Source organism: Acanthopagrus latus, chromosome 3 (assembly GCF_904848185.1).
Source record: "Acanthopagrus latus isolate v.2019 chromosome 3, fAcaLat1.1, whole genome shotgun sequence".
Taxonomy (NCBI): domain Eukaryota; kingdom Metazoa; phylum Chordata; class Actinopteri; order Spariformes; family Sparidae; genus Acanthopagrus; species Acanthopagrus latus.
In genome coordinates this window covers 6,304,381-6,330,686 of record NC_051041.1, presented here as the reverse complement: position 1 = coordinate 6,330,686, position 26,306 = coordinate 6,304,381, and the positions used below count along the sequence as shown (strand labels likewise).

At 41.4% G+C, this 26,306-nt stretch overlaps 1 protein-coding gene across 5 annotated transcripts; it reads right to left on the bottom strand.

Annotated features, from left to right (window-relative positions):
• Positions 1 to 103: 103 nt before the first annotated feature.
• ago4 (argonaute RISC component 4) lies at positions 104 to 26,084 on the bottom strand. Of its 5 annotated transcripts, XM_037092438.1 has the most exons (20): positions 25,839 to 25,856; positions 25,670 to 25,741; positions 17,463 to 17,634; positions 17,197 to 17,317; positions 16,666 to 16,847; positions 15,697 to 15,833; positions 14,616 to 14,750; positions 13,420 to 13,507; positions 13,091 to 13,238; positions 12,820 to 12,939; positions 11,829 to 11,990; positions 8,680 to 8,828; positions 7,348 to 7,532; positions 7,046 to 7,205; positions 6,583 to 6,766; positions 6,091 to 6,234; positions 5,691 to 5,825; positions 5,486 to 5,587; positions 4,529 to 4,728; positions 104 to 3,072 (listed from the first exon to the last, which is right to left on the bottom strand). In XM_037092438.1, exons 2-20 carry the CDS (start codon positions 25,686 to 25,688, stop codon positions 2,964 to 2,966), a joined length of 2,652 nt encoding a protein of 883 aa, XP_036948333.1. In that variant the 5' UTR covers positions 25,689 to 25,741; positions 25,839 to 25,856; the 3' UTR covers positions 104 to 2,963. The 5 variants fall into 5 exon arrangements, with proteins under 5 accessions (XP_036948333.1, XP_036948330.1, XP_036948329.1 ...); XM_037092435.1 differs by having other exon boundaries at positions 6,595 to 6,766; positions 25,670 to 26,084; XM_037092434.1 differs by having other exon boundaries at positions 25,670 to 26,082.
• Positions 26,085 to 26,306: the final 222 nt, after the last annotated feature.

Sequence of the window (26,306 nt, the reverse complement as noted above, 5' to 3'; positions counted from 1 at the left end):
TTCTTTTTAAAAGGACAATACTCTGGCATGCAGGCGAGCAAAGTCTACACTTTGTTACTTTAAAAAGAAAATTGTCTAAAGCCTACATAACTATTCCACCAAATGCACATTCCCACTGATTGATACAAGCAAATAAAATAAACTAAAAATAACAAAAAATTAAAAAAGTACAGAGACACAATTTGCGAGAGTAGACCAACAACCACAATGAGTAGAATTATAGCTTTGTTTCTCCACATTTGAAAACTAGAACTGGGTTAATATTGCTTCGCAATGTTACAAAACACAGGGAGTGATCACTGATCTGACTGGAGTTTAATATTGTGAAGGATATAAAACAAAATCATTCCCCGTTAGAGATGCCAGATGAATATTCAATCACAGCCCGCTTGGCTTGGTAAAACTAGTGCATGTTTTTTAAAAATTGATCTGCAAAGAGTAAAACTTATTGCATGCAATGCCTCGACGACACCCTCACAATCCCCCCGCCCCGCTGCTCCCTCACTTCCTGCTTCTCTGTTCCCCGATGCCAACGCCCACGCCTCCAACAGGCAGGTGCTCAAACTCATTTCATAGTAAACCTGTTGCTTTACGGGTGGTTTATTACAAAAGGGCTTCCACTGAGCTGTCCCCCCCTGATGAGGCGTGCACGTCGACCTCTACCTCCAAAAACTCTCCCTCCAACACCAGGGGGCACCATTTGTGCAACTGCCACCAGATATCATGGTGGACAGTGTGCTGAGTGTTTGTACAGGGGGTCCAAGGGCAGTGCTTATGCTTATTGTCAATTCATTTAATCCAGTGTTAAAAATGCATAAAAAATATGAAACAAACACCGTCAAATAGAGACTTTAAGATGGGTATACTTCAAATACACACAGAGGAATAGAAACCGTTTTTTTTAAAAAGTCTAAAAATTCAACTCATTGCCTTTCGCAGACCGTTTTTGAACCAATCCCTTAATCTAGTTTCACTCTGATTACAATCCCTGATTGTCTCCATCTATCTGATCCAAACCACCTGAGTGATGTACACAGCGGCAGATCTGTCCTACCAGTCGGAGTGCTACACATTACCTCAAAAACCTACAGAGGAAGCATGAATTCATCCATCCTGGGGCCTACTGCTCCTTCTCACCAATAACCAGAATGCTACAAAAAAAAAAGAAAGTTCCAACCCAAAGCTCTAACCCCGTTAAACCTGCAGCTCAACAACTGAAGTCTATTCCTGAAGTCGCACTAGTAACTATAACTGGCTTTGCTGCCAACCGTAAAATTTCATCACAATAGTAACAACATTGACAACAACGATAACAACAACAACAACATCAATGGTAAACTACTAATTCTAAACAACAGGTTTTTTTTTTTAAGATAACCACAAAACATCTTATATTAAACTTTTACAAATCTGCTTTGTTGATTCGTATGTATAAATGCATAAAGGTACGAGAGATTGAGAGTGCCCTCTGTTGCTTGCCTAGCGTCCCGGGTCAGTGCAATGAATTGGCCAGTATTAACAAGGGAGACCTCAAAAAACTACGTTGGTTTCCGGCCCTTGAAACTACTAAAAAAAGAAAAAAAAAAAAGAAAAAGAAAAGCAACGTCCAGCCGTGTCGTCATATAATCTTTCAAATAATCAGGTCCAAAGAAAAATAAGATCCTGCTTCTCACACAGAAAGCAAGGTTGATAAGACCATGCTCTGCGTTTAATGCCTTCTGCCTTTTTAACAGGTCCCAATGCTGAGCCAGTCACAGGCCAGACCACGGTTACTACTGCTACACATCAGACCTGACTTCACTTACACTTGAAATGATTTAAATCACCTTTGTTCTGGGATTAAAACGGTGTTCTGAGGCACAAAGGTGCAAATCCCACTAAACTTGCGCTCGCAGTGAAATGCAATTCAAAACATTTCAATTTATAAGCAAACCAGGACTGCTACAAATACCCACACCGGCCTCCACGAGGCCTGTTTAAGTCATATGTCTCAAAGTTGCTCTATAGATGTAAATATATGCTTATATGTACTGTATGTGTGAATATAAAAACAACAAATCTGAGGCATTTACAGCAGTTATCTCCTTGATTTCCCTTTACAATTCAGTGGCCTGCCATGAAACGCATGCACACACACAAACACACTCTCATACAGCAGTACATGTATATACAGAGATGCGCGCACACACACACACACACACACATTCACTCAAAGACTTGTGTATTCGCTATGATGGGAGGAAAGTAGTTTATGGGCATGACACCCAGGTCACCTCGCTTGTAAAAGACGGTAAAGGAGAAAAAGTTAAAACACACGCTCATAAAAAGGAAAATATATATATGTATATATATCATTCTCAAAAGGTCGACTCCCCTCCGTCTCTTTTCCTGTAGAGTTCCCTCCCCACCACCCAATAAACCCAAGACCTTGTGACAGATTTTGCCCAAAGGGGCTTTGAGGTAAAAGTAGATAAGAGTCCTGCTTAGCTGGGAGAGCTAAAGAGCTGCGCTGACACAGACTGTGCCAATCCACTCCCTTGCTCAGTGTATCTTACAAACACAAGAGTGCAGACATTCAAATAGAAAAAAAAAATTAAAATAATGGCTCAACTTGTAGTATGCGTGTATGGTTTGTTTTTTCTTTTGCACACTGGAAACCCTCAGGGTTCGCAGTGCTTGATTGCTGGTTTGAAAGGCGGCTCAATTGGGAACGCTGGTTGGAGATTGTTCCTTTAAAAACAAAAACCTGCTGGACATCGAGTCGCAGCAGATTTTTCCCGTCCAAGAGCCGCTTTGGTGCAGATTCAGAAAAATGAGTAGACTGAGTGTGAAGAGAAAGAGACAGACTACAAGGAAAGAGAGATGAGAAGAAGAGGAGATAGAGAGAGAGACTGGCAAATAAGAGATAAAAAGACAGAGAGAAAAGGGAATCCGCGGGTGGACTGGCTGACGTGCTCGCGAGCTCAGGCGAAGTACATGGTGTGCTGGGTATCATAGTGGATCTGAACTGCCTTGGCCAACGCCTGGGGGTCCCGTCCGTTACTCTGACCCGACACGTGGCTGCCTTCAGCACTGTGAGACAGAGAAAGTCAGAGTTTACTTTGACTGTCAGGGCAGATATCACATCACAAAAATGCAGGAAATAGAGGGTGCAGGGATGAAAACAGGAATCATGAGCCGTGTACTAGTGGGTGAGTGGTTTAATCTCTTGCCTCTGGAAAAAACATGAGCCTCTACTGGCCTTTTTATTTCATATATTATCACTTATAAAAATAAAGTGCTTACTGAGACAAAAAGACTAGACCAGAAACCCAGCTCAACAAACAAATCCAAACCAGAATACAGTACACTTTTTTTTTTTTTAAATACAAATGACAAACGGGGTCTTTTATAAAGGGCAATTCTGATATTTTAGGACCCAGTCATACTGTCATATATTTTGTTGTCTAATGATTTGTATTTATAAACCGTATAATATATTCAAACGTTGAATAAGATCCTTTGTGATTAACCAGAAACAGCTGCTGTAACATTCTGTTCAAAGCCACCAGACTCCATTCATAAAAATATTAATTTTTACCTCTCGGAACACAGGAGCTGCCAACTTGAAACATTTATAAAAGACCAGCGTGTGGGATTTTAGTGGCATCATTTCTAAATATGGGTCATATTTTCACATATTTTGGTGTCTAAATGACTAATATGTACAAAAAGGTGTTGGAACCGGTTCAGTAGACTGGCTGCAACATAATCATTGAAGACAAAAAGAACCTGTCATATAAAGTCAAATAAATGTGCTTGTTTTTGCTACCAGCAGCCTCAGATTGTTATTTCAAGTGTCTGACAACATTATGGAATGGATCCACACAGAGATAGACCTTGTTGTAAAAGAATATTATCTTTTCAGCCAAACCACAAACAGACTTTGTATCACTGTACAAAGCCAAAAGACTCCATTGACAAAAATAGTCAACGATAATTTCAACTTCTCAGAACTCAGAGGAAATGTAATGCAACTTTACTTTCAACTCCTGTGGGATTCTGTGGCAAATATCTTTAGATTTGCGTTGTATTCTCACATTTTGGTCTCTGCCAATTCACGACTTTGGTTCCTATTAGTCATTCAAAGTGGATCACCTTAGTCGGCAGCCATGAAAACAGCCTGCAATGGCTTCAACTCAAAAATTAAGTGAAACTAAAGTGGTTCTGCCACTGACAGACTCAGACAATTACTCCAAGTTGTTAAACAAGAAACAGCTGTTGTATCACTCTCTCTTAAGCTACCAGACTCCACTGACAAAAAATTAATTTATAACCACACTGAACATGTCAGTTGCTGGTCTACTGCTGTCTCAATCAGTTTGTGTTGTTGTGCGAGTGTAACAACACCGAAGGCACACAATTGCTGTTCGTTTAATACCTGACAGCTGTGAAAACACAACTCTGACTTTGGTCCAACTCAGGTTCAGACAAGTTACGTCAATTGTGCCCCTAAACTGAACCCACAGAGTCCCCGGTGCTGCCTCACCTGTCGTGGTCTTTGTCCACCAGGTGATAGCGGGCTCGGAAAGCCACTAGCCTGGCATAGTAGGCCGGTGCTGGGATGGAGACGGAGCGCGTGCAGCGGACGTAGGTGTGGCACAGCTGGTAGGTGAGGAGCTGCAGTTCATCGGCAGTGAAACAGTTGTCATCCCACAGGACGTGGTAGTGGGAGGGACGACTGGTTCCCTGAAGGGAGAAAGAACACAGCATGTTCTTATTTCTAATCACGCCATGTGCACTATGTTTACTTGATGACACATACAGCCTCCATCTTTTATTCATTTCCAGAAATAGATCGACAGTGGCTCTTTTCAGATACAGTACATGACTGGATGGTTTATTTCTTCCAGTTCAAAACACTACAAGCCAATTCACAATAGCTAAATGCACTGCTTACGTCTGAAAACTCAAACAATTGGGATGCTTGGGATACAGACTCACTCACTGGCTAAACTGACAAACCAGCATGAGGCATGTTTTATCGGTCCTAATTTCTTTTTAGAAGCAGGAATTCTTATATCTTAAAGTGCAGTATCAAGCTCACTAGTGCACAAGACAGAACATTTTTTATGGCCAAACTTAGGAGCAAGAAACAAATGCTGTAATGTGCACATACCACGTCTGTTTTCACTATCTACAGCCATCTTTTAAATTTTTGTTTGTGGTCAGGGTCTCACTTTAAATAACAGCCAAAAATAGGTCAAAGAAACATCCAAATCATGGCATTTAGTGTCATTACCCATCATTATCACTGTAACCATGGAGCAAAATTGTCGTACCCTTGAGGACAATTTCAGCTGAAATAATGAATTGTGACCATAATTTCTATGTTGTTCTATGTTCTATGGTGTAAATCTGCCAGAGACTTGGAGAGCTGGGGTGAGAAAAGTAAAAATTCAAACCTCAGCTCTGACAAGTGTGTGAGCGTCACTCTCTCTCTCACCTGAATTCCAGCATGGCTGCACAGGTAGAAGTCAAACTCGGACGGGTGTGTGATGGTGCTGTCCACTGTAGTGCCTGCTGGGACGTTACCGCTCTTACCGACCTGCAGACGGTGATCAATAAAATAATGACTGTTAAAACTCACACAGTACAGTCTTGTACAATAGAGGGTGGTTAAATACCACATATCTTGAACTCCTACTGACCCTCTCAGCTTTGTCAGAGCAGAACAGACGAGTGTGGTGGCGTTTCTGAACCACTATGTAGGTGATGCCTGGCCTGTAATCCTCCTCCAGACTGATGCAGGCCTTCCTGATGGCTATCAGCTCCGGCCACGCGACCTGATAGATGCAATACAAAAAAACAAAAAAAAAATTACACACAGATGAATGGCATCTACAGATACTGCATATTGCTTCCCCATGTTTGTTTCACATATTTGTTTAATTTGATGGTTTGCAGACTCATTTTTTAATGGAAGTTTTAAAAGAATCCTCTCATAATGAACCACAGCTGCTTTTCCATACGATTAAAATCACAAAATGGCAACATTTTTGAAGAAATAAGCAAAAAAACAACTGGCAGAAATTTGCCAGATTCTCTCACCTGTTTCATTTGTCCCTCTGACACGCCCCCACGGTAATAGATGATTCTTGTGGGTTTGAAGCGCGTGGACTTGTAGAACTGGATGAGCAGCTCTCGCACCATGTTGGTAAGGTCTTGGATTACCTCCTGGCTGAAGAGTTGCTCCTGGAGCAGATAATAACAACTTATGTAGACTCAGAAAGCAGGGGGGCAGTCTAAAACCAGTAGGAGAATTTAAGTATTTTTCCTCAGGTAACTGAGTATTTCCATTTTATGCTATTTTATACATGTACTACATTACATTTCATAGGCAAATATTGCACTTTTTACTTCATTACAATGGTCTGCGATTAACAACAAGTCCATGTGCAGATTCAAATTATCAATACGAAGTATAAATCAAAGTCAAATTGATGTATTGAATAAAACAGACTAATTCTAAATGAGTTACACAATCAATACAGGTTAAAAATTCACAGTTGGTCAATAGAAGGAAAATTTAAATGTACATACAGTCGATGTTACCTGCGACATGTCCTGCCTGGATGTTTGGACACGCACTGTCGCACAGTAACGGCTGGGGTGGCCGTCCATGCTGCCCACCACTGCAGCAATGGACGGCTTCTTCCCGTCACCCGCTGGAGGATGTGTGACATCTGCACCCAGGAAGATGACAGGCTGCTGGAACACAGACGGCCTGAACCACAGACAGGACACACATCATTATCATTTATCAGTTAAGAAACAGCACGACTAAGAAGAAAATTATGTGAGAAAAAAAAAAAGATCCAAAATCATACAAAATATATTCCAATAAAATAAAATATTTCATGAAACTGTTCAGATGATCACTTAAACTTTCAGTGTTTTTCACGATTACCAAAAACATCTGACCAATCTACACCATTCAAAGCCAAGAAGCATTCCAGACTCCTTTTCTGGACTGCAGCGGTGAAATAACAAAATCCACTCTGACCTCTGATGAGGCACCAGGACGTTGTTGATGCCTCCCAGCTTGGCGTTGATCTTGAGGCACAGGTTGGAGAGGGTCTGAGGGGACGTCTTCACTACGTTCTTCACCTGCACACACTGGGTTGCCATGCCAAGGAGAGTATCCCCCACCCGCTTCACCTCAGCTGCAGACGAAAAAGGATTAACATCAGAAAATAACTGAGTTTAAGACTTTAAATCCTACACACGTAACCCTCTTCCTTTCATCGTCATGTCTGAAAAGCTTTAACACTTTTTTCCCTCATTTCACCATTATGGTTTTCTTACCATAGACTGGTGTTTTGCCAGGCAGGATGACCACAATCAGCTGCAGACCTACATAAGACATCTTGAGGTGTTTGAACATGGGCTCCACGCTGTCAGCTCCTTGGGCGTATTTACAGAAACATGGCTGGCCTTGAATGGGCATCCCAGCGTCTTTGGAAATCTTTCGAAGCTGGTCAGTGAAGCTCCTATTGAAAATCATTAGAAAAATCAGCAGCGTTAACATGAGTAGCAACATCTAATCAAGTTAAATGTAAAGTGGGATAAAAACATTTAACATATGAAAGACCAGTGTAACTACAGGTACTGCTGTGTCTACAGCCTCACTAACTGCTTTGTGAGGATACACTGATACACTTTTTGGAGTGCCATGTCCCAACCACCAAATGGCAGAACCCCCAAAGCCTTGTCCTCAATTCCATCTTGTATCTGTTTGTCATTTTGAGATATGGCATCATAACTTCAAAAACAGCAGAGGAAAGAGGAGATGCACCAGGTCCATCTAGAATAACTGTCAAATCATTTTATTCTCAGAAAACCAGACGACAGGAAATATAATTATTTTTCAGTTAAATAAATGTTTTTTCTGTGTGACAACACATCTGTCGACCGACTAAATGCACCACAGGGTATATTCTGCCTTATTTTGTGTTATTTAAATTGAATACATAATCTAAACTTAGTTTTATGAGACAGCAATATCTAAAATGGTCCTCAAATTATATCTAAATGTAGGCCTAATAAGCAGAATATAGTCCTTGGTGCACAACGACCAGTGTTTTCCTCAGAATAAGAGGATCCAACCATCATGTTTTATTCTGTTAATGCACAGTGTCCACTGTAGTGAACATTTACGCAACTCCTTAAAAATAATATAGTGTTAATGGCATGATTATTCTCATGTTTAAAATGTGGTTTGGTGTGTTTGCATGCTAACAGTTGCTAACTGGCACATCTGAGGCTGCACATACTCAATCATAAACTCAAGTATTGTACAAATTCAAAATATGTATGATTTGGCTGGAGGAAAAATGTAATTTATCACCAAAGTTATTCCCGAGGAGGACATGAATGTCAGAACCAAATCTCATTACAGTCCATTTAATATTTACGGGTCAGTCAAAACCACAATTGTGGACCTCAGGGTGGGGCTAGGGGAAATATCCACGGATCAACAAAGTCAGTAGGATGCACCATCCAATAACAAGGAACATATTCAACACTTTTCAATACAGTTTAGTGTGACGGGACCGACATCAGCATACCTGGAGCCACAGATCCCTCATCCTTAAGTCCATAAGTACACACACAAAACAGTTTGATTCCACAACTCACTTGAGCAGGTCCTCTCGACATTGTTTCTGTGGGGCGAAGCAGGCCACAGCCCAGACCTTGATCTCGATGCCGGCATAGAACTGCTTCCCTCTCATGTCCCACACGCCCTGGTTGGGCGTGGCCACGGTTTTGTTCTGCGGAGAGAGTCCCTACTCTCTTAGTCAACTCACCGATTGGATGAGCCAATACAACAGATAGTACAGCCACACACGTTTGATTTTTCTACCACATACAGACAAACACAATGCCTACAAATGTGAAAATCTAAATATTGAATCATAAAAGTTCACCATGTAATGATGTTCTGTTCATTAAATAGTCTTCTTAACTGTATGTACACAGTCTATGTTCAGCATTGCAGAGACTTCTTTAAAAATAACGCTCCCTTCACATAAATATTCTTGGTTTTATAGCTTCCCGTATCAGGAGTCCTGACATGAACAACGAACAAGTCTAGTCTATCTATTCAAGGGCACATCATTAGGTGAGTGCTCCCACTTCGAGCGTGGTTGTGAATACAAATTCAAAGAGCAGTGGCTTTCAATTAAGTTAACGAGATTTGCGAAAGGCCATTAGGAGCTTTTATTCTCTAAAACAAGTGACCACAATGAACTACCCGAGAGCTGGACGCAAAGAAACGTTAAGAGTGTCTCCGTCTCATTGTAACATTGTCTCAAGTAAAATAACTTCAACATGATCACAGTTACATGACTTACAGGTTTGTCAGTAAGATGAAAACCTCATCACTATGCACGCTTCATCTGAAACAGACTGCTGCTTCTCCCCATCTCACACGTCTATAAAACACTTGGATGTAGTTTTGTGTGCACAAACACCAGCATGTCGTTTTAAAAGGGACGGTGTGTGCATTCGATTCATTCCAATGAAGAAAAGCCTGCAGTCTACATTTAAAGGCATTTCAGTGGAAGCCGATTAGACCCGATATCCCAACTGGCAATAGGCCAAACCTTTCAGAGAGAGAGTGTTGTTGTGATAGGATCTTGGGTAAATTAACCAACGTATAGTTCAGGGAGCCAATAAAGGGATTTAAGCTTGGCACCGGCTCATAAGGGCATTTCAGAGAAGCACAATCGTAAATGAAGCAGAGAGTCTAAGAAAAGGCTGCCCCATGCACTGAAACAAATTTCCCCACAGGGATCATTAAAGTTTCATCATATCCTTGCAGCATCATTCGCTGCCTCTGAATGGGGTGTTTTATTTCAGCACCTGTGGTATTTATATTAACCTTTTCACTTGAACGATAAAGTCACATTGACTCCAAGGGCTTTAAAAGTTGGTCTAAAAGACTAACGTTAATGCTGGGTGGCTCTGAGTCTTATGGTTCTCCTGTTGGCAGCACATTCACTCTTCTTACACAATCCTTGAATCCCAAATCAGCTTCTTACGCCCAACAACCAGGCTGTATTGTACGAGTAAAAGACATCTATTTATGTAAAAGACATTTAAATAAAAAGGCTGAAAAAAAACGCACCCAGTTATGTCTTCTCTTGACATGTTGGGTGCAAATGATTTTCTTTCAGGACCTGCTCAAAAATCCTCCAACGACACTGTCCAATCAAATTTCTCTAAACAGCTGATTTGAGATTCAGAGGTGAATCTCAGCAGTCTGGAGTGACTTGCTCCTCATCTCAAATTCCTCCACTAACAATCTACTGCTCTACTGAATACAACAGTTGAAAGGCCAAGCTTTCATGTGCACTCACATATTTATACACTTAAGAGAAGATGCGTCAGTGAAGGAAGAGTATTTAAAAGAGATGCACTTTACAGACCGCAGAGATTCACTGCAGGGTTATAAGATGGGGCAAGTTCCAGGTTTTATGGGTGTCCATGAATTCAAGTTAAATGCTACATCCAGTAAGCACCTGAATTAATTCAAATCAGTATAGAGATGCAAAATCAGAGGAGTTGTAGCTTTGTACTTGCCCCCCCCATTGGATCTTTCTTTTTTTTTTTTTTTTTTTTAAATATACGACATCCTCTATTCTACTTAACACAGAAACAGGGGACTCTGTTATCAGGATAATTTGACGCCCTTTGGGGTTTCTGTTATGGCTAACAACAAGATTTCTGAGAAGTCATGTTTTTTCCCCATCAGTTTGGCACAGCAGACGCTCAGAATTCCTCAAACGCTCAAAATACCCATGAGCCTCGGCCACTGTTGCTAGGGAGAAGAAGCCAGTCGGAGGCACAAATCAGAGTTGTTCAAAACGCTTCGTCGGTGCAGCTGAGAGCAAAGCACTGCGTCAGAGATGCTGAATTTAAAATTAACCTGAAATTATGTAACAACTTCATTTAAATTGATTATCAGAATTTAACCCTGTGATTGTCTGTTTCATGCAGAAATGCACCTTGGGAGTTGTGGTAAATGCATGGTTTGATATCTCTGGAGCCCTTCAGTAGAGAGAGTCACAACAACGGAAGTTCAAAATGCTGACAGTCACATGATTCACAGAGACTTCAGACAGTTCCAGGAAGTGGGCAATTTAAATGCATGGATACAGAGAGACAGATGTACAGACAGTCGTTTGGCAGTTTGCAGTTAATACTGCCAGTATTCGCAGCTAACTCTCTCCTCAAAGGGCTCTGGTTATCTGTGACGTTCTTTTCAAAGCAACCAGGTATTTTCTAACACATTTGTTCAACTGTGTGGATGGTTAAAAGCACAGGCATTGTAAGCTGTGGCTTCAGTCTGTCTACACCTTTTTTTGGACTATTTGTGTTGTTTTCTCACTGCTTACTATCCTATATTTTGTCTGTAAACATGTCAGAAGTAAACACGCTCCAAAATCCTCTATCCTGGTGACTCAACCGTGGGAATGTGATTTCCATCTGAGCCGTAGAATCTCAAACTATGAGTCATCTAATATGGTCTTTCGGGGATACGAATGGGACTTTTGTTTCGCAACCACAAGGTGCCCAAAATACCTCCTCCCACTTTGCAACTCTATATAATTTAGTCAAAAAGCATGAGCTCAAACAGCAACAGTTTTTAATCTCAAATTTACTCAGAAGTCAACCTGCATCTTGCCCCCATGTCCCAGCATTCACTCTGTGATTCCCTCCACCCTGTGTGGCCCCAGTTTGGCTTGCGCCCCCAAGAGTGCAGCCCATGCCCCAGTACTCACCCTGCCACAGTCCCTTCCGGTGTCTGTACTCACACGGCCCCCATATTGTAGCATGGGTGCTGGGAGAACACGGCCTGTCACCTCCGTCATGTCATTGTGCACCACAATGCCAAACTCCTTCAGGTAAGGGTCCGGGCCCCCGACCATGCTGTTACTTTTGACCTGAGCAGGAGACGGTAAAGGGCAGATGATGAAATTAGAATTGAAAAGGATTGAAAACAAAGGAATATCTAACCATTGAACTTTTCACCCCATCATTGCCAGACTCCCTTACAAATTGTGTGATTTAAAGAGTTGCTGAGGGAGGACAAGCTTTGTGAAACAGCTATGGCAAATCTAAATCATTCGAGCATTCTTGTAAATTTGGCATCAAATTCAAAACATCAAGCTTTTTCTTTCCATGTATAAAGAGTCATTGTGTCAAGGCAATGCTGTACCAGCCTGCCTGCTCCATGTCAAAGTGTGTCTAACCTCCCAACACACACTGATTCTACCATTTGCACAAATTCATGCAAGAAAACATCATATTATTGATGGTAAATATGTCAAATTTTACACAGTAACTAATACAGGTCACTTTTGTGTCATCTGTGGAGCAACTCCCCAGCCTCCTTTAAAAAAAACTTTTTGAGATTTTGAGATTTGAGATTTGCTGCATTAGAAGAAACTTTATGATCTTTGTGAAGTGCTGTCTATAGCACATTCTTAACTACTTGGCCCATCTTGTTAATTCGGCAAATGATATACATGAAGAAATTTATTTCGTTGCGTTTAAAATGTAGCATCGCTTAGTTCAAGTGATGCATCTGTATATTTGCATATAGAGATGCGAAGTGTTATCTGACCACAAGACGACACTCGAGACGCATGTTGCGACCAGTGTAATGCCAGGTGTGAACTGATGCGTTTATGGTCCTGATGGTAATATCAAATGTGAACAGCCTAACAGCTGCCTTTCTTATCACCACCCCGAGAGGTAAACGGCACTCACCAGTCTGCTGATCTCTTCCTGTCTGTCGGGGGCTGAGCGAGCTGTAGCTTTGATCATGGTGGATGTCTGGTTGTCTGTCAGTTTCTTGATACAGCGTTGGCCGGCTACTATGTTACAGACCTACAGGAGGAGCAGAAGAAACATTTCATTACTTAAACAAAACAAATCACGGAGGAACAGCATTGGATTAAAAAGGAGATGAAAAGGCTTTTATTTGTCTATATAAAACTAAGAGACTGATTTTCAAGCATGAAAACAGCCTCTTTCTCACCTCTAGGGGAAGGTAGGTGTGCTTCTGTTCTTGCCCTACTTGCAGGCAGGGTAAATGTGGATACTTGAGCTGTAGATTGTACTTCTGCTTGAAATACTGAGCAACTGTGCACTCCATGGCTTGGCCGTTCTCAAGCTGTAAGGGAAACCTGTGAAGACATGGAAAGTGTGGGCGAAATTTGTGCAAAAACAAAAGAGGAAAATATGACCAAAGCTAGATTAATTGTTTAAAAGCTTATGTTGTGACTTTTTGGTAGATCACACAACACATGCATCGTTTCCCTTGCAGATGCAAAAGGGTGAACAAAGTGATGAGTGAGCAGCACTTACGTTTGGTGGCTGGCAGGTCGGCGCGTTACATTGCACACACGGTACTTCCTCTTCATTTGACCACAGTGTGTGACCTCAACTTTCAAGCCTGTTTAAAAACATGCAAGAAACGATGTGATGAAGCAGTAACATTAGAAGACCAACTGCAATCTCGTATTTTAACATCATTAAATTGAGTCGGATTAAAAGTGCACTTTTCCATTACTTTACTGACATTTTTGAGAACTGTGATAAAGTTGAATGCTGACAAGGCAGACAATTGGGTTCATGGTGTTTCAGCTCTGCAGTTTCCTCTTAACACGTTTGTCACAAACCGTCTCAAAGCGTGGACACTAGTACGCTCTCTCGTGTCAAAGAAAATGTAGAGTATGGTTCAAATCTGAAAAATGCCATTCAGTCAAGTTTATCTGGAGGTTCTTTGTGTAACTGAACTGAAGAAGGCAAACAGAGACTGGAGCTGCTTGGAATAACATTTTTTTTTTCCCCCGCATATAAAAATTGAGTCATGAAAAAAGCACAGGTCTCCTGAGGAGATCCGTCATGAATACGTGTGAGAATTTCATGGTCATATTTTTTTTATTTGAGACAGCCTAGTTTCTGTACAAAAGGCAGAAACACAATGCTTAAGGGTTCCTGAACCTTCTTGTTTAATACAATTTACGATTTTTAAGCTTTTCCCAACATCTCAGAGTCGTGGTGAAATATATTCAATTATATTCCAGGACTTTTTTCAAGCTTTTCCAGCACCTTGGAGCTGAGGTAAATTACCGTACATATGTATATACACTCAAAACATTTTCAAACAGCTTTTGCTGCACACAAGTTTCATGTTTCAAGTTATAAAACCTGGCCACGCCAATAGAGATAATTCACTCAAAACAGATGATTACTACAAGCACATTTCTACCTTTCAAACCATTCAAATTCTAGCATTTTCAAGGATTTCCAGCACCTTACAAACCTTGTGTATGTGCAGTGGGTATCCAGCATTATAACGTGTCGGCAGTGGGTGTAGATTCTTTAGTTCTTACAACATGCATGAGCCCTCAGGCCCACACCTTTCTGTAATCTCTCTGGTGAATCTGATACACAGTGACTCACAGACTTTGTGTATCTAATGTGTGCATGTCTGTTAATGTTGGTCCGGCTTTGCTGGTTGGTAAATGTCAACATTACTGCTGGTATTGAGTGCTCACCTCTTATTTCCTTGGTGAACTTGACACGCTGGGAGTCGGTGAGGGGTTTGGTCTGTTCGTTGATGTTCTGTATATCCAGCACCTCGCACATGAACTCTATCACAGGCTGAGCACGGTAGAAAGCTGTTGCTGACACTGAGGGGTACAACAGATGCAATGTTATTCAGCGAATCAGTCACATAGAATAATACCTAAAAACAAGTCAATGAGGTTGAAGCAGTGACCCAAGAAGGTTTGAAGCACCTTTTTGATGCTGTAATGAAAGTCCTGATCTCATCAGCAGCTGCTATCAACTGCTCAAAAAATTTCCAGAAGACTAACTATACACTGATTCTTGTCAGTATCAGTTCATACAGACAAAGTAACACACAAGATGTTGTGTGTATTAATCATGTGACAGTAAGCTTCCTGTCTTCGTCTCATACAAGAAGATTGTTTGATTTTTTTGGGTCTTTGTCTTAAGAGGACATCTGCCTCACTCTTGGATTCAGGAACTGTCGTTAGCACAACAACGCCTTGTGAAATACTGAGTTTTACAATTTCAACTGACTTAACTGCTGTTTAGACAAAAGACAAATGCACAACTGCAATGACCAATGTATGCATTGTTGGGGATGTTTAGTTTCAGGTACAGGAGCGACTATACGATCCTGGAAGTTTGAATTGAAGAAATAGATTGGAGTTTAAAGGCTTATCAAATCCCATAACTCTGCTTGGTTTATAATATTTCAGTATGAGGGAGGAATCTGATATCTCTGAGGAATTCATCCTTTGTTTGATAGTAACAATCGTGAGATTGACAGCAGGACAGAACTGCAGCAAAAAGTTGAGACAGGTTCAAGTTTTTTTGGCTGGAAAAAGATCAAGTTCTAAAGCCAGTTTCCATATTTAACAGGGAATGTATCAACTGTTCTTGACAAGTCCTGACAAAGAAGGATGCAGCAGATGGCGTAAATAAAACTGTTTTTTTCACATAGTGTTAATCATTTAACACCCACAATAAATAACATCCTGAAGCAGAAAAATGTACGTGAATGCAATAAATCACAGCTGAGGTCGATCAGCTCCGATCAAGTCTTACCATCGATGTTGAGCATCATGTTCCACATGGCAGGACGGACAGACTGATGGAAACCAAACCACACCTCCCTGCCCCCACCCAGAGGATGGTAATAGCCCTCCGGAGGGGAGAAGAATGAACGCCCCACTGGAGTATACCTGTTGATTAAAAATTATAAAAAACACAACAGACTAATAAGGGACTCAAATAATCACCACTCAAAGCACCTCGATTCTTGAAATGTCAAGTCCTGCAATGGATCACAAATGGTGAGGGTTGGATCGCATCACAGTTTTGAGTCAAAGGTAACATTTCATGAAATTACTGGTTAGTTAATTACTGGCTAGCATTCTGGTTTGTCCACCAGACTTCATTCAAATATCTGTTGGTTTTACACTGTTGTGCTTACCAGCTGGAAGAACATATTCCATGGATTGTCTGTTAAGATCTTAGACAATTAAGCTGATTAAGACAGTTACATTTTGCAATTAAACCACAGTTCACACACGTGCTGATCCGCAAACAGATAATGGATCAACTACAGGAAGTTCCGTTACACCACTTGTTCACAGGATTATTTTCTATAATCAGCCAATTTATGACACTGATTAGTCTGTTTGTCAAACCTTTTAGAACTTGGTTACACAGCCAAAGCACAGGAGAAACACTAAACCCATAGAAAGCTTTCAATTTGTTGGTGTGATGTCATATCCAAACCAAAGTCAAGGCATTTTAAAATTAATTCAGAGTTGGACACAGATAAGTCAGGACTGGCGTGTCTTTTGGTTCAGCTGTTAAGAGTGTTGCACATTGCAACATTACTGGACCAAAGTAAGGCATCAAACACTGCAATTATATTGTGCAATAAGATTTGATCAGGATGACACAAGACAGCAGGAAATTGAGAAATACAGAAAAATAAAAAATGAAAAGTATTAACTGTCAACAGATGTGCATTCGTGAAGAGGCAGAGGTGATGAGTGTGGGTACCTCATGGAAGGCAGATGCCGTGTGATGACATCCAGAGCCTGCACGGAGTCTTCAGGGACCTCGTTAAGGTGACCTGAAAGAGCTTCGAGCAGCATCTGAAGACTGACCACAGACACCCACTGCAAAGACACCTTGAACGTCTGATCTTTCCCCTCCCCCGGCAGGGTCACCTCCAGATCCACCTGGAGGGATTGAAGAACAGAGATGAGCAATACATACTTGTTTTAAAAGCTTACTTTGAAAAAGAGAGGCAGCACAGAAAGAGTCCTTGATGACTCAGTTTGTCTTTTAAATGACAAAAAGATGAGTCAGCACCAAGAGGCCAAAACTGGGGGAAAATGTACTTAATTCTGATGTAAAACTCGATTACTGCACAAGCAACAATGTGAATGAAAGTCTTATAATCATTATGAATCCACTGCAGCTCTTTCCTTCTCCAGCATCACAAAAACATTTACAGACCTTTCAAGAAGAGACACAAATGAATCTGCATACAAGCTGATGACATGGCCTCATATTTGGAATACCAACCCTGTCTCTTCCAATCGGCAGTGGATGTGCCGTGTACATGTTCCTCTTCCCATCGTAGCCAGGCTGTCGGTCTCCAAAGATCTGCATCTTGAAGTGCCGCACCATGGTGTCCACCACTTCCCTACGAGACGGAGACAAAAGGATAGTAAGCAAAAAAAAAAACAAACAAACAAACACACAAACAAAAAGGGATCATGCAATGTAATACTACAGTAAAACAAAATGCCTCCTTTTCTGCTCAAACCCATCAGACCCAGTTGATTTACCTGTTGACCCTCCGAGGCCGTTTCTCAGGCTTGATGTCGATATCATAGTGATAGACATCAATCTTGGGAATCTGGACCTGGAAGTGGTTGGCAAGGAGCCGGATGGGTTTCCCCACCGTGCCGAGGCCGGGACGCCGCGGAGGCTGAAACAGAGAGGTCGGGGCAGGAGGGCCTGGAGAGAAGAGAGAGAGGAGAGTGATTAGACTGTTAAAATCTACCACAAGTACCTTTTTACATGACTTTCTACGTGTGAATTACCACCACCTTAGAGTTTAAGTAGGAATTTCATCATATTGGTCCGATATTGGGAATTTTACATCATCAAATTAGAGGAGCAAATAACAAGAGCTCTGCATCTACACACTCTAAAACAAGAGGTGGTGGTATGCATCTTTAAATTTTGGTTTGAGAAAGAACAGTAAGTACAGAGAAAAACAGAGGAAAGCAACAAGCGCAGTAAGAGAGTCAGACATGAGGCCTCAGGCGTGAATGCTTTTTACAAGAGTTGCAGAGGAAGACTGTACAATTGCAATGTGTAATACATGTTCTACAGCGATTAAGAGAACAGGAGAGAAAGTCTACAAGCTTTAACAAATCTTATTAGAACCTTTGCCACATTTGCTCACTACATATTATCTTCTCTTAACCTCAGGTAGACATAAACTACAGACTACAAACTTTTTTAAAATAGAAAACGTTAAATCAGTTAATTTATCAGTATTGGCAAGGAGAAGTACTAGTTACAGATGTTGGTGTCGGCTAAAATCCATATCGTGCATCACTAATAACAAGGGTATTTATTGACGTTGTTGAATTACAACTCACTTCTTTGGTTAAGAATATCGGGAACTTTATTCATGTCAAAATGTTTGAATCCTGCATGAGCCACTCTCTCCCACTCAGTCATCAGACTCTAAAGAAATTCATGGGTTAAAGCTTCAAATAAAGCATGTCTGGCGTTTAATTTTTATGTGAACAAAAGGGTGGCGCTTATCTTTGCATTACATGTCAAATCACAAAGATGAATGTGCGCGGCGTAACGCCAAGCTTGTAGCAAACCATCTCATCAGTGACACCTGCTTGAATGCACTGAAATGGCCTCTGAGGCCAGCATACACTCTTTGATTGATCCGCAACTCCGGCCCCTGACCTACATGGGTCAACAAGGGGTTGGCGAAACAATGACCTCCAATTATCTGTCGGTCCGCCCCCCAGCTCCACCCAGACACACGGGGCGCCCACCCCTCATGCGGAGACAAAGACCGAGCTCCTCTCAGACAGACAGCAGCAGGGCCATATGGAGGGGTGCCGCACAGAGTCTGGGATTACCGTTACACGCAGTACACGCCGCACACATGCATCTTGTATAGGATACGCACGCATGTGTACACAGGTAACCAAAGCAGGTGTGGCTGCATAAGAAGCTGCAGTTAAAAAAAGGACCTGGGGCAGCAATGGACCTCTCACATATCAACACTACTAATAAACACTGACATGGAGGGAAGGAGGCACTGTGATGGCTGCTCTGTCCGTCATATTTTACTTGATCTCTGACAAAGCGTCAGAAAAATGCTCTTAGAAGAATCCTCTTTGTGCTGAGTTACATCAGGACAAAAGCAGAGTGATCCTGTAATGGAGAGGAAAAGAAATGCATATATAAATGAAATCAAAATAACATTGAGTTGGTGTTATTGATGGAGGTTGGAAGAGGCTGCTCAATGCTTTTGTCAACTGACAGCTAAGAGACTGTGGGGGTCCTCCTGAACTCCATGCACCCACACGCTCCAGTTAACAAGTGAAGCGCGAGAGCACGGACAATCGGGACCCTCCCCATCGCTTCCTGAAAACACGCTCCCTAACATGCCCTCATCTAGCCTGGGCCCCAAAACACCTCCCCTTCTCCCTTCTTCTTGCTCCCCAATCCTCCTCCTCCTCTTCGTCTATCATACAAATAAAGCTTGACCATACCATCATTCAGCTTTTTTACACCAATATGTTTATGATACAGTTTCAAGCTACGTCCCATGAGAAGCTAGTTGTTGCACGTCTGCTTCTCTTTGTCACGACTTGGATTAAAATCATCTGATGATTCAATCCCGTTTGTCCTACTGGCCTTGTTACTGATGGCAACAAAAGGCGTACCAAGTGTTCTACGCTGTGCTGCAAGCTGAAATGTGTGTGTGTGTGTCTCTCTACATTATGTCTCACAACCACAGTAAAGCATTTCAAGTGCACTGCAATTCAATACCAATTCAAGAGCAGGCATTTGCCTCCATTTTGGTGCACCGTGGTAATGGTGCGTGCAGGAAGATATATGTCTACACGAAACATTGTCCCCTGTTGTTTGTACATGGGATGGACAAGTAATCGGGATATAATACCACAACTGCCAACTATTATCACAACAATTAGCACAAAGCTGAGTCAAAACCTCTTTCACCCAATCACAAAAGATGACTACGAGGTGATTCATGTTACAACTTAAATTTGTTTTCATATCGATTTAAGATTGAAATGTGAACAACAAGCCAAAACCAGCAAATATTAAGTTTATGTTAAGGATACAAAAATTAGACAAAAGCAGCTAAACCTGGCAAAGCAGAGACCAAAGAACATTTGGTATCTTTGTTAAAAAAAAAAATTAAATTGTTAAATTGCACTTAATGCCTTTTATTACCTTCGAAACCCTCTTTGAGGAAACAAAATGTAACTACTTTTAAGATTAAGAGCTGCAGATACCCTCTTTTTTTGACGTGTTAAATCTTGAAGGAATCTATTTTTCCTATTTAAAGTCCCATTACCAGCCAGCAGATCTGCACCACATGAACAACCCAAGAGAGCTATGTAGCCAAATAAATGTGTAAGCTGATTGGACCAATTACTTCTTCCCCGTATTGTAAACAATGCAACATGACTACACTGCATCAAAAATGAACCGTCTTTAATGCAGCATACTGTTTTAAATGGTACAAATAGAGAAATTCATAGGCTCTCTCAAAGCTAGCTATGGTCTAGGCCATTCAAATAAAAAAAATTGAGAACACTGAGTGCATTTAAAATTGTGGATCATGATTGAGATTAAATAAATCGTGATAACTGCTTTCTGGCCTGATCGCCCACCCCCTAATGTGTGAGAGGCTCAGTGTGTTCGAGTTCTTCCTCTCCCACTTTCACCAAAAACAGAGCGGTACCTATATATAAACCTCCTCAGCTGCCACACTGCTACACTTAGCAATGTGTGTGTCTCAACATGAGATGCCCGAGCCCACCTTTCCCTCCACTGCTAACCACAGTCAACACCACAAACCACAAGGTTTTTATGTCTGCAGGTGACAATTATTTTCTCAATTATTGGAGTGCGTATAATGTCCTTGAGAAATTATTCCTTGAGCTGAAGCTTGTGTCTTTAAATCGCCTGTTTGTCTGACCAACAGCCAGAAGATATTCTGTTTAATATCACATAAGATGAAGAAAGGCAACACATTCCAACAAACGGGAAGCCGGAATGATTAATTTGATTAGCAAAATAGTTGCAGATTAACTTCCCATCAATAAACTGCTCGATAAACAGACCAGTCCTTTCAGCTCTAATTGAGTTTCTTCATTCAGCAACATCGCCGGTTATTTTATCCGTGCAAACCAAAATGGCAACAAGTGAATTTGGGAATGGCTACAAATGTATTTGGCTCATTGAAGTGAAAGAACAAACAGTGGAGAAGATAAAAGCAGGGCTGCAACTGAGGATTATTCTGATTAGAGCATTTAGTCAAACATCAAAAAACAGAGAAGACAGGCCAAAGGCAACTTCCTCAAATGTCGTTTTGTTGGAGCATCAGTCTAAAACTAGAAGATATTCAAAAATAGAAATGCATTAAAATTCCTTTCAAGAGGCTGAAATCACAGACAGGTTGGCATTTTACACTTCTTTGCTTGTAGAAATCAAGTCATTGATTTATCTTTCTTGGCTCCAACTTAATTGCTTAAAAACAAAAACCTACACAGATTGGTACAGAAATAAGGAACAAGAGTAGTGCTTTGGGTAAACATGAGGTCACTTCAGTATTTATACCGTCTCTTAGCAAAAAAAAACAAAAAAAAAAAACACACACACACACACGGCTTGGCCTAAATTCATGTAAATGAGGATATTTTAGTGCCCCAACCTGGACAAGATGGTCTCAGGGAAGCGAGCATGAAAAATTCACGAAAAGCTCTTAATATGGGAAATTTCAAGAAAAACATCACATGACCTACCGACATTTCACAGTACTACAGAATGAAAGACATAAATGTGATTATTTTTGTCATCTGAATGAATCCCACAAGTATATTTCAGTGTTCATTAATAAAACTTGATTTTAAAATGTATATTTTCAATGCAAATGGTTTGTTTTACACAGTCCTTGTTGTGCATTATTGAAGTATGCGAGTATTACGTTTTGGCATGAAAAGTGTGATTTCTGACAGGATAAGTAATCAATAAAACATGTTAAATAGAGCTAAAATATCCCACAGAGAGACCTGATACTGGCTTATCAAAAGTGGCATTCAGGCCCCAATTTAAACAACTCATCAAGCACGCTTCCTCCATAATTTTCTGCTTCTGCTCCAAGTCAGACAGAGCTGCATCTAGTTTGAGTCACAGAGGAAGTGAAATTAGCTTTTCCTGGCACAGAAAATGACAGATGCACCAGAGGCCAACAAGTCTTTCTGCTCCTTAAGTAGTCGGAGTGTGTCTTCCAGCTTGGCTCCGACTGGATCGCCAGCATCTTCACGGAGCAACACAACACGGCACAAAGATTATCACCTTCCCGATTTATCTCTTCACTGATCCAACATTTTATATCCATTAATATATCGTGAGTGGTGCACTAATATTCATAGTTAACGGTTTGCTACTCGTGCACCGTGGCGCCCACTAATGCTACGTGTGTCCCTGGTAACCACGGTGTGATCAAGCAGTGAGACAGCTGGGCTTAAGCTAAGCATGAGGATGATGGCTTGGCCTGGTGATGAGTCAGAGACAAACTGCACTGAGCAGGGAGCACACTGACGCCCGCACCAGCAAATCACCTGGATTAAGGTACAACACTCGAGTGTGGAAAAGTAGAAGTACTGAGAAAGGGCCATTCACAAGGAGGGAATATCCCACCCTCAGTGTGGAGAATGTTTAACTCTCCAGGAGCAGCTCATTTTGACTTTAAGAGCCGAGTTAAAACACGGCTCAAACAGTATTTCACCTGTGCAGTCCATGTTAATCAGCCAATGGATGCTTGTCACGACTGGCAGTACATATGATTGCTGAATTAACACACAACACACTGAGACTGTCCTGAAACATTCCCAAATTTTCCTCCGGGATTTTTTCTTTTTTGCCCCGTCTCTTTATCATTCATGAAGTGGAGTCATGTGTTTCAAGATGATCACATATTTCTCACTGACGCTGATACAACCCAAGTAGCCTCATCTTTGCCTCAGTTCACACCACTTAGTTCGAACTGACTTGAATATAGGTCTTTCCTGTGACAATCTGTGTGCTAAAACTGCTTAATTAATCAACATAATATGGAAATCACAAAATGTCGAAGTGCAATATCAAAATATTTAGATAAAAAAGGTAAAATGTGTGATGAAGACCTATTACACTGAGGTACTGTAGTGCTGTCGCACAGATGCCCTGCACTACAAAATTTGTATTCCAGATGTTAGAAAACATATTTGTTTGGTAGAGTCACCAACAAATATCACATCATCATTATTTTAACAGTTTATCTTTCAGTTAAAATCGCTTAAAAATTATAATCCTCACCAGCTGTGAACCATATTGCAATATGTGTCAGAATAATGGCATTTATTTTGCCATCACATCCTGCTTCAATTTCTGCCAACTATTGCATATCATTGGCTGATACATCTGTATTGGTGTATATGTTGCCGGCGACACAATGATATTTACAATTTTATTTCAGAGATCAGAATACAAAAAAAGATGCCTGTGGTTGCTCCAATTTCCAGTTAGGTTTATGGTTTTATTGACCTGATATCATCTTTAGAACCTGATCGATATGTAGTTTTTGGAGTTGACTCAACACTGATATTGGGAGGTAAAACATTCTGATATCAATATATTGACTGATACACACGATAAAATATGTTACAACTACAGATAACTTAACAATAACTTAATTGTCTGAACTGAAGCAGTAAACTACATTCAAAACTATAAATCACTTCAAGCATCGTTTTCTGATACAGAAAGTTGTCACACTGGGCAACAAACGTACACCTGCTGATATACTGGTCAACTGGTTGGGCTCTAGTGCCCACTGTTTGCATCTGAACGCCACTTGAACAGTCGCACTTCATGAATTGAGAAAGAATCAAAACAACCACTCAAACAAGCTTCTTTGTGAAGACCCTCGTCTTTCATCACAACCTTCGGGGGGCGGCTCTGCTTTAAGATTTCCAACCACAATGAAGTCATGTCGTGTGTATGTGTATCTAAAGGAAATCCTCTACAACTCAACGAAAGGAAGCTAACAAATGACTTTTTTTTATTATCATTAAAAATTGCAATGTGAAGACTTCTTACTTATACAGGATTGGATGTTATGTCAAATATCAGGTCTAAAAAAAAAGCAATACAACAAGAGTTTCCTGATGCTACTCTACTGACTGAAGAACTGAAACTGCATGATCTTGTTTGTCAGCATGGAAATCACTTAATACAGCTGTTGCACAAGACTCTCATAGAGATGCATGCTACTGCAGGCTATTATGAGCGGGAAAGGCCCGTCACTGGTGCTAGACAGACAAAAAACACATCTGTATTTATCAAAGTCTGCAATCCCAAAGCTGTATCCACATTTATGAAACATTCGTGAGTATCAGTTAGTATCTGGTAATACTGGCCATATTGCAGCTGCTGTCATCAAGGTTTACACTGATTAAGTGTGACAATAAGGCAGTCTTGGCTCATATACACACACACACAGACACACCTGTGGCTGGTTGTATAATACTGTCATCTCCAATCATTCCTGCAGTCACACACACACACAAACACACACACACACACACAATCATCATCATGCATATGTCCAACATTTATTTTTAAATACTGCAGCTGGGCAAATTCCCCCCCCCTTTAAATTATGCATCTATGTTTTCCCCCAATGTCACCACCTTTTGCTTCTAGTGCATGTTGTGTGGATTCAACACACACAAAAAACAACTGCTTCACTGATTCCTCTGCAAGCTGCATTCAATTACACGTGTATGTAAAGGTGCATTTCGCGAATATAATGAAGAAAGCGAGGTAAACACACATTTTGCGTGCTGCAGCCAACACAAAGGCATCGTATCAGTGGGTGTACAGGTGTGTGGTGGGTTTCCCCCCTCCGCATGCTTTATCACCGCATCGCTGCAATATAAGTGCCTTTGTTATCATATAGGAGATGAATAATGTGAAGCTGGCCCACACAATCTGTAAAAAAGAAAAAAAAGCGCCATTCATCCCTGCGGAAGCCTCACACACTGGCGTGAAAAAAACAGCCGCAAAACACGCACGTCTGCTCGTTCAACGCTATTAACATGTGTTTTATTGGCGTTTATGTTGTTTTTTTTCCCACCCATCGCTGTCATCTTGGACGCGGGCAGCCCCGAGGAGACGCGCTGTTCCTGATGGCGATGGTACAATTTTTTTTTCTAGGTGCCACGGCTTTGACACAGGTGCGATATTCTGTCAAATTTCGACAGAACTGCGCGATTTCGGTGTCGAAATGAGGTCGAGAAGAAAAAACACATCGCGAACAAACATCAACGTAAACACACCACGACGCGGAAGGAAGGAGGAAGGAAGGTCCTAGTTAAATCCCCACTCACACAATGCCAGCCCCGACACGACGGGCTTGTGCGTGCTTCCGATAAATAAAACCGCGCAGACATGACGGGATACCCGATTAAAACCCCAACCGTCCGCGGAGAGTCGGAAAACGTGGGTCCCCGCTCGGTGTAAATACACTCACACACACGCATATACACAGACACACGGGCTGGGCCTCGGTTTGTTTTCCCGTCAGGACGTCGGAGGCCTCCGCTGCAGCCGCGGCCCCCAGTGAAGCGACGCATTAGCGCACACGCGCCCCACACACGGCTCGCTCTCCCCGCTGCTAACGGCTCTTCGATTCTTTTTTTAAATGTCTTACCGGGTCCGAGCGCTTCCATGGCCGAGGCCTCTCTCTCCGTCTCTGTCCCGGCCTGGCGGCTCCGTACCGACGCTGAAATTGGGGGCGGTATCGCGAAGCTTAAAGTGGCTAATTTAAGAAAAGGGAATATAGATAGTTGCGTGGATGACTGCTGACTGGACTGACTGACCTGAGCTACCGCCGCTGCTGCTGGTTCTGGGGATTTGTAAGTGCGCATGCGCCAGTTAGAAGCCTAGCAGCTCGCTGTGCGCATGCGTAATTTGCTGTACCGCACTGGTCGATCAAATTTTAATGATCGCAGTCGGTGGAGGGACGGGGGGGAGGCGGTTCCTTCAACATATTAATGATAGGACACAGTGGAAATGATCATGAATAAACATCATCATCATGAAAGCAGTTAAATAATACATCAGTGGGGGTCATTATTACATTACCAGCAACCATTATTGTAATCACAAATGATTCATAATTTTAGTGTAATGAGATTTAGAAACGTTTTCATACAGAACCAAACCTGACCACCCACACAGTTGGTGTGGCACATGTTGACACATGTCAGGTAAAGACAAAAGAATGATGAAAAATTTTGCCTAAATAATTATGACATTAAAAAAGTCATTATAATTTTACCCCATAG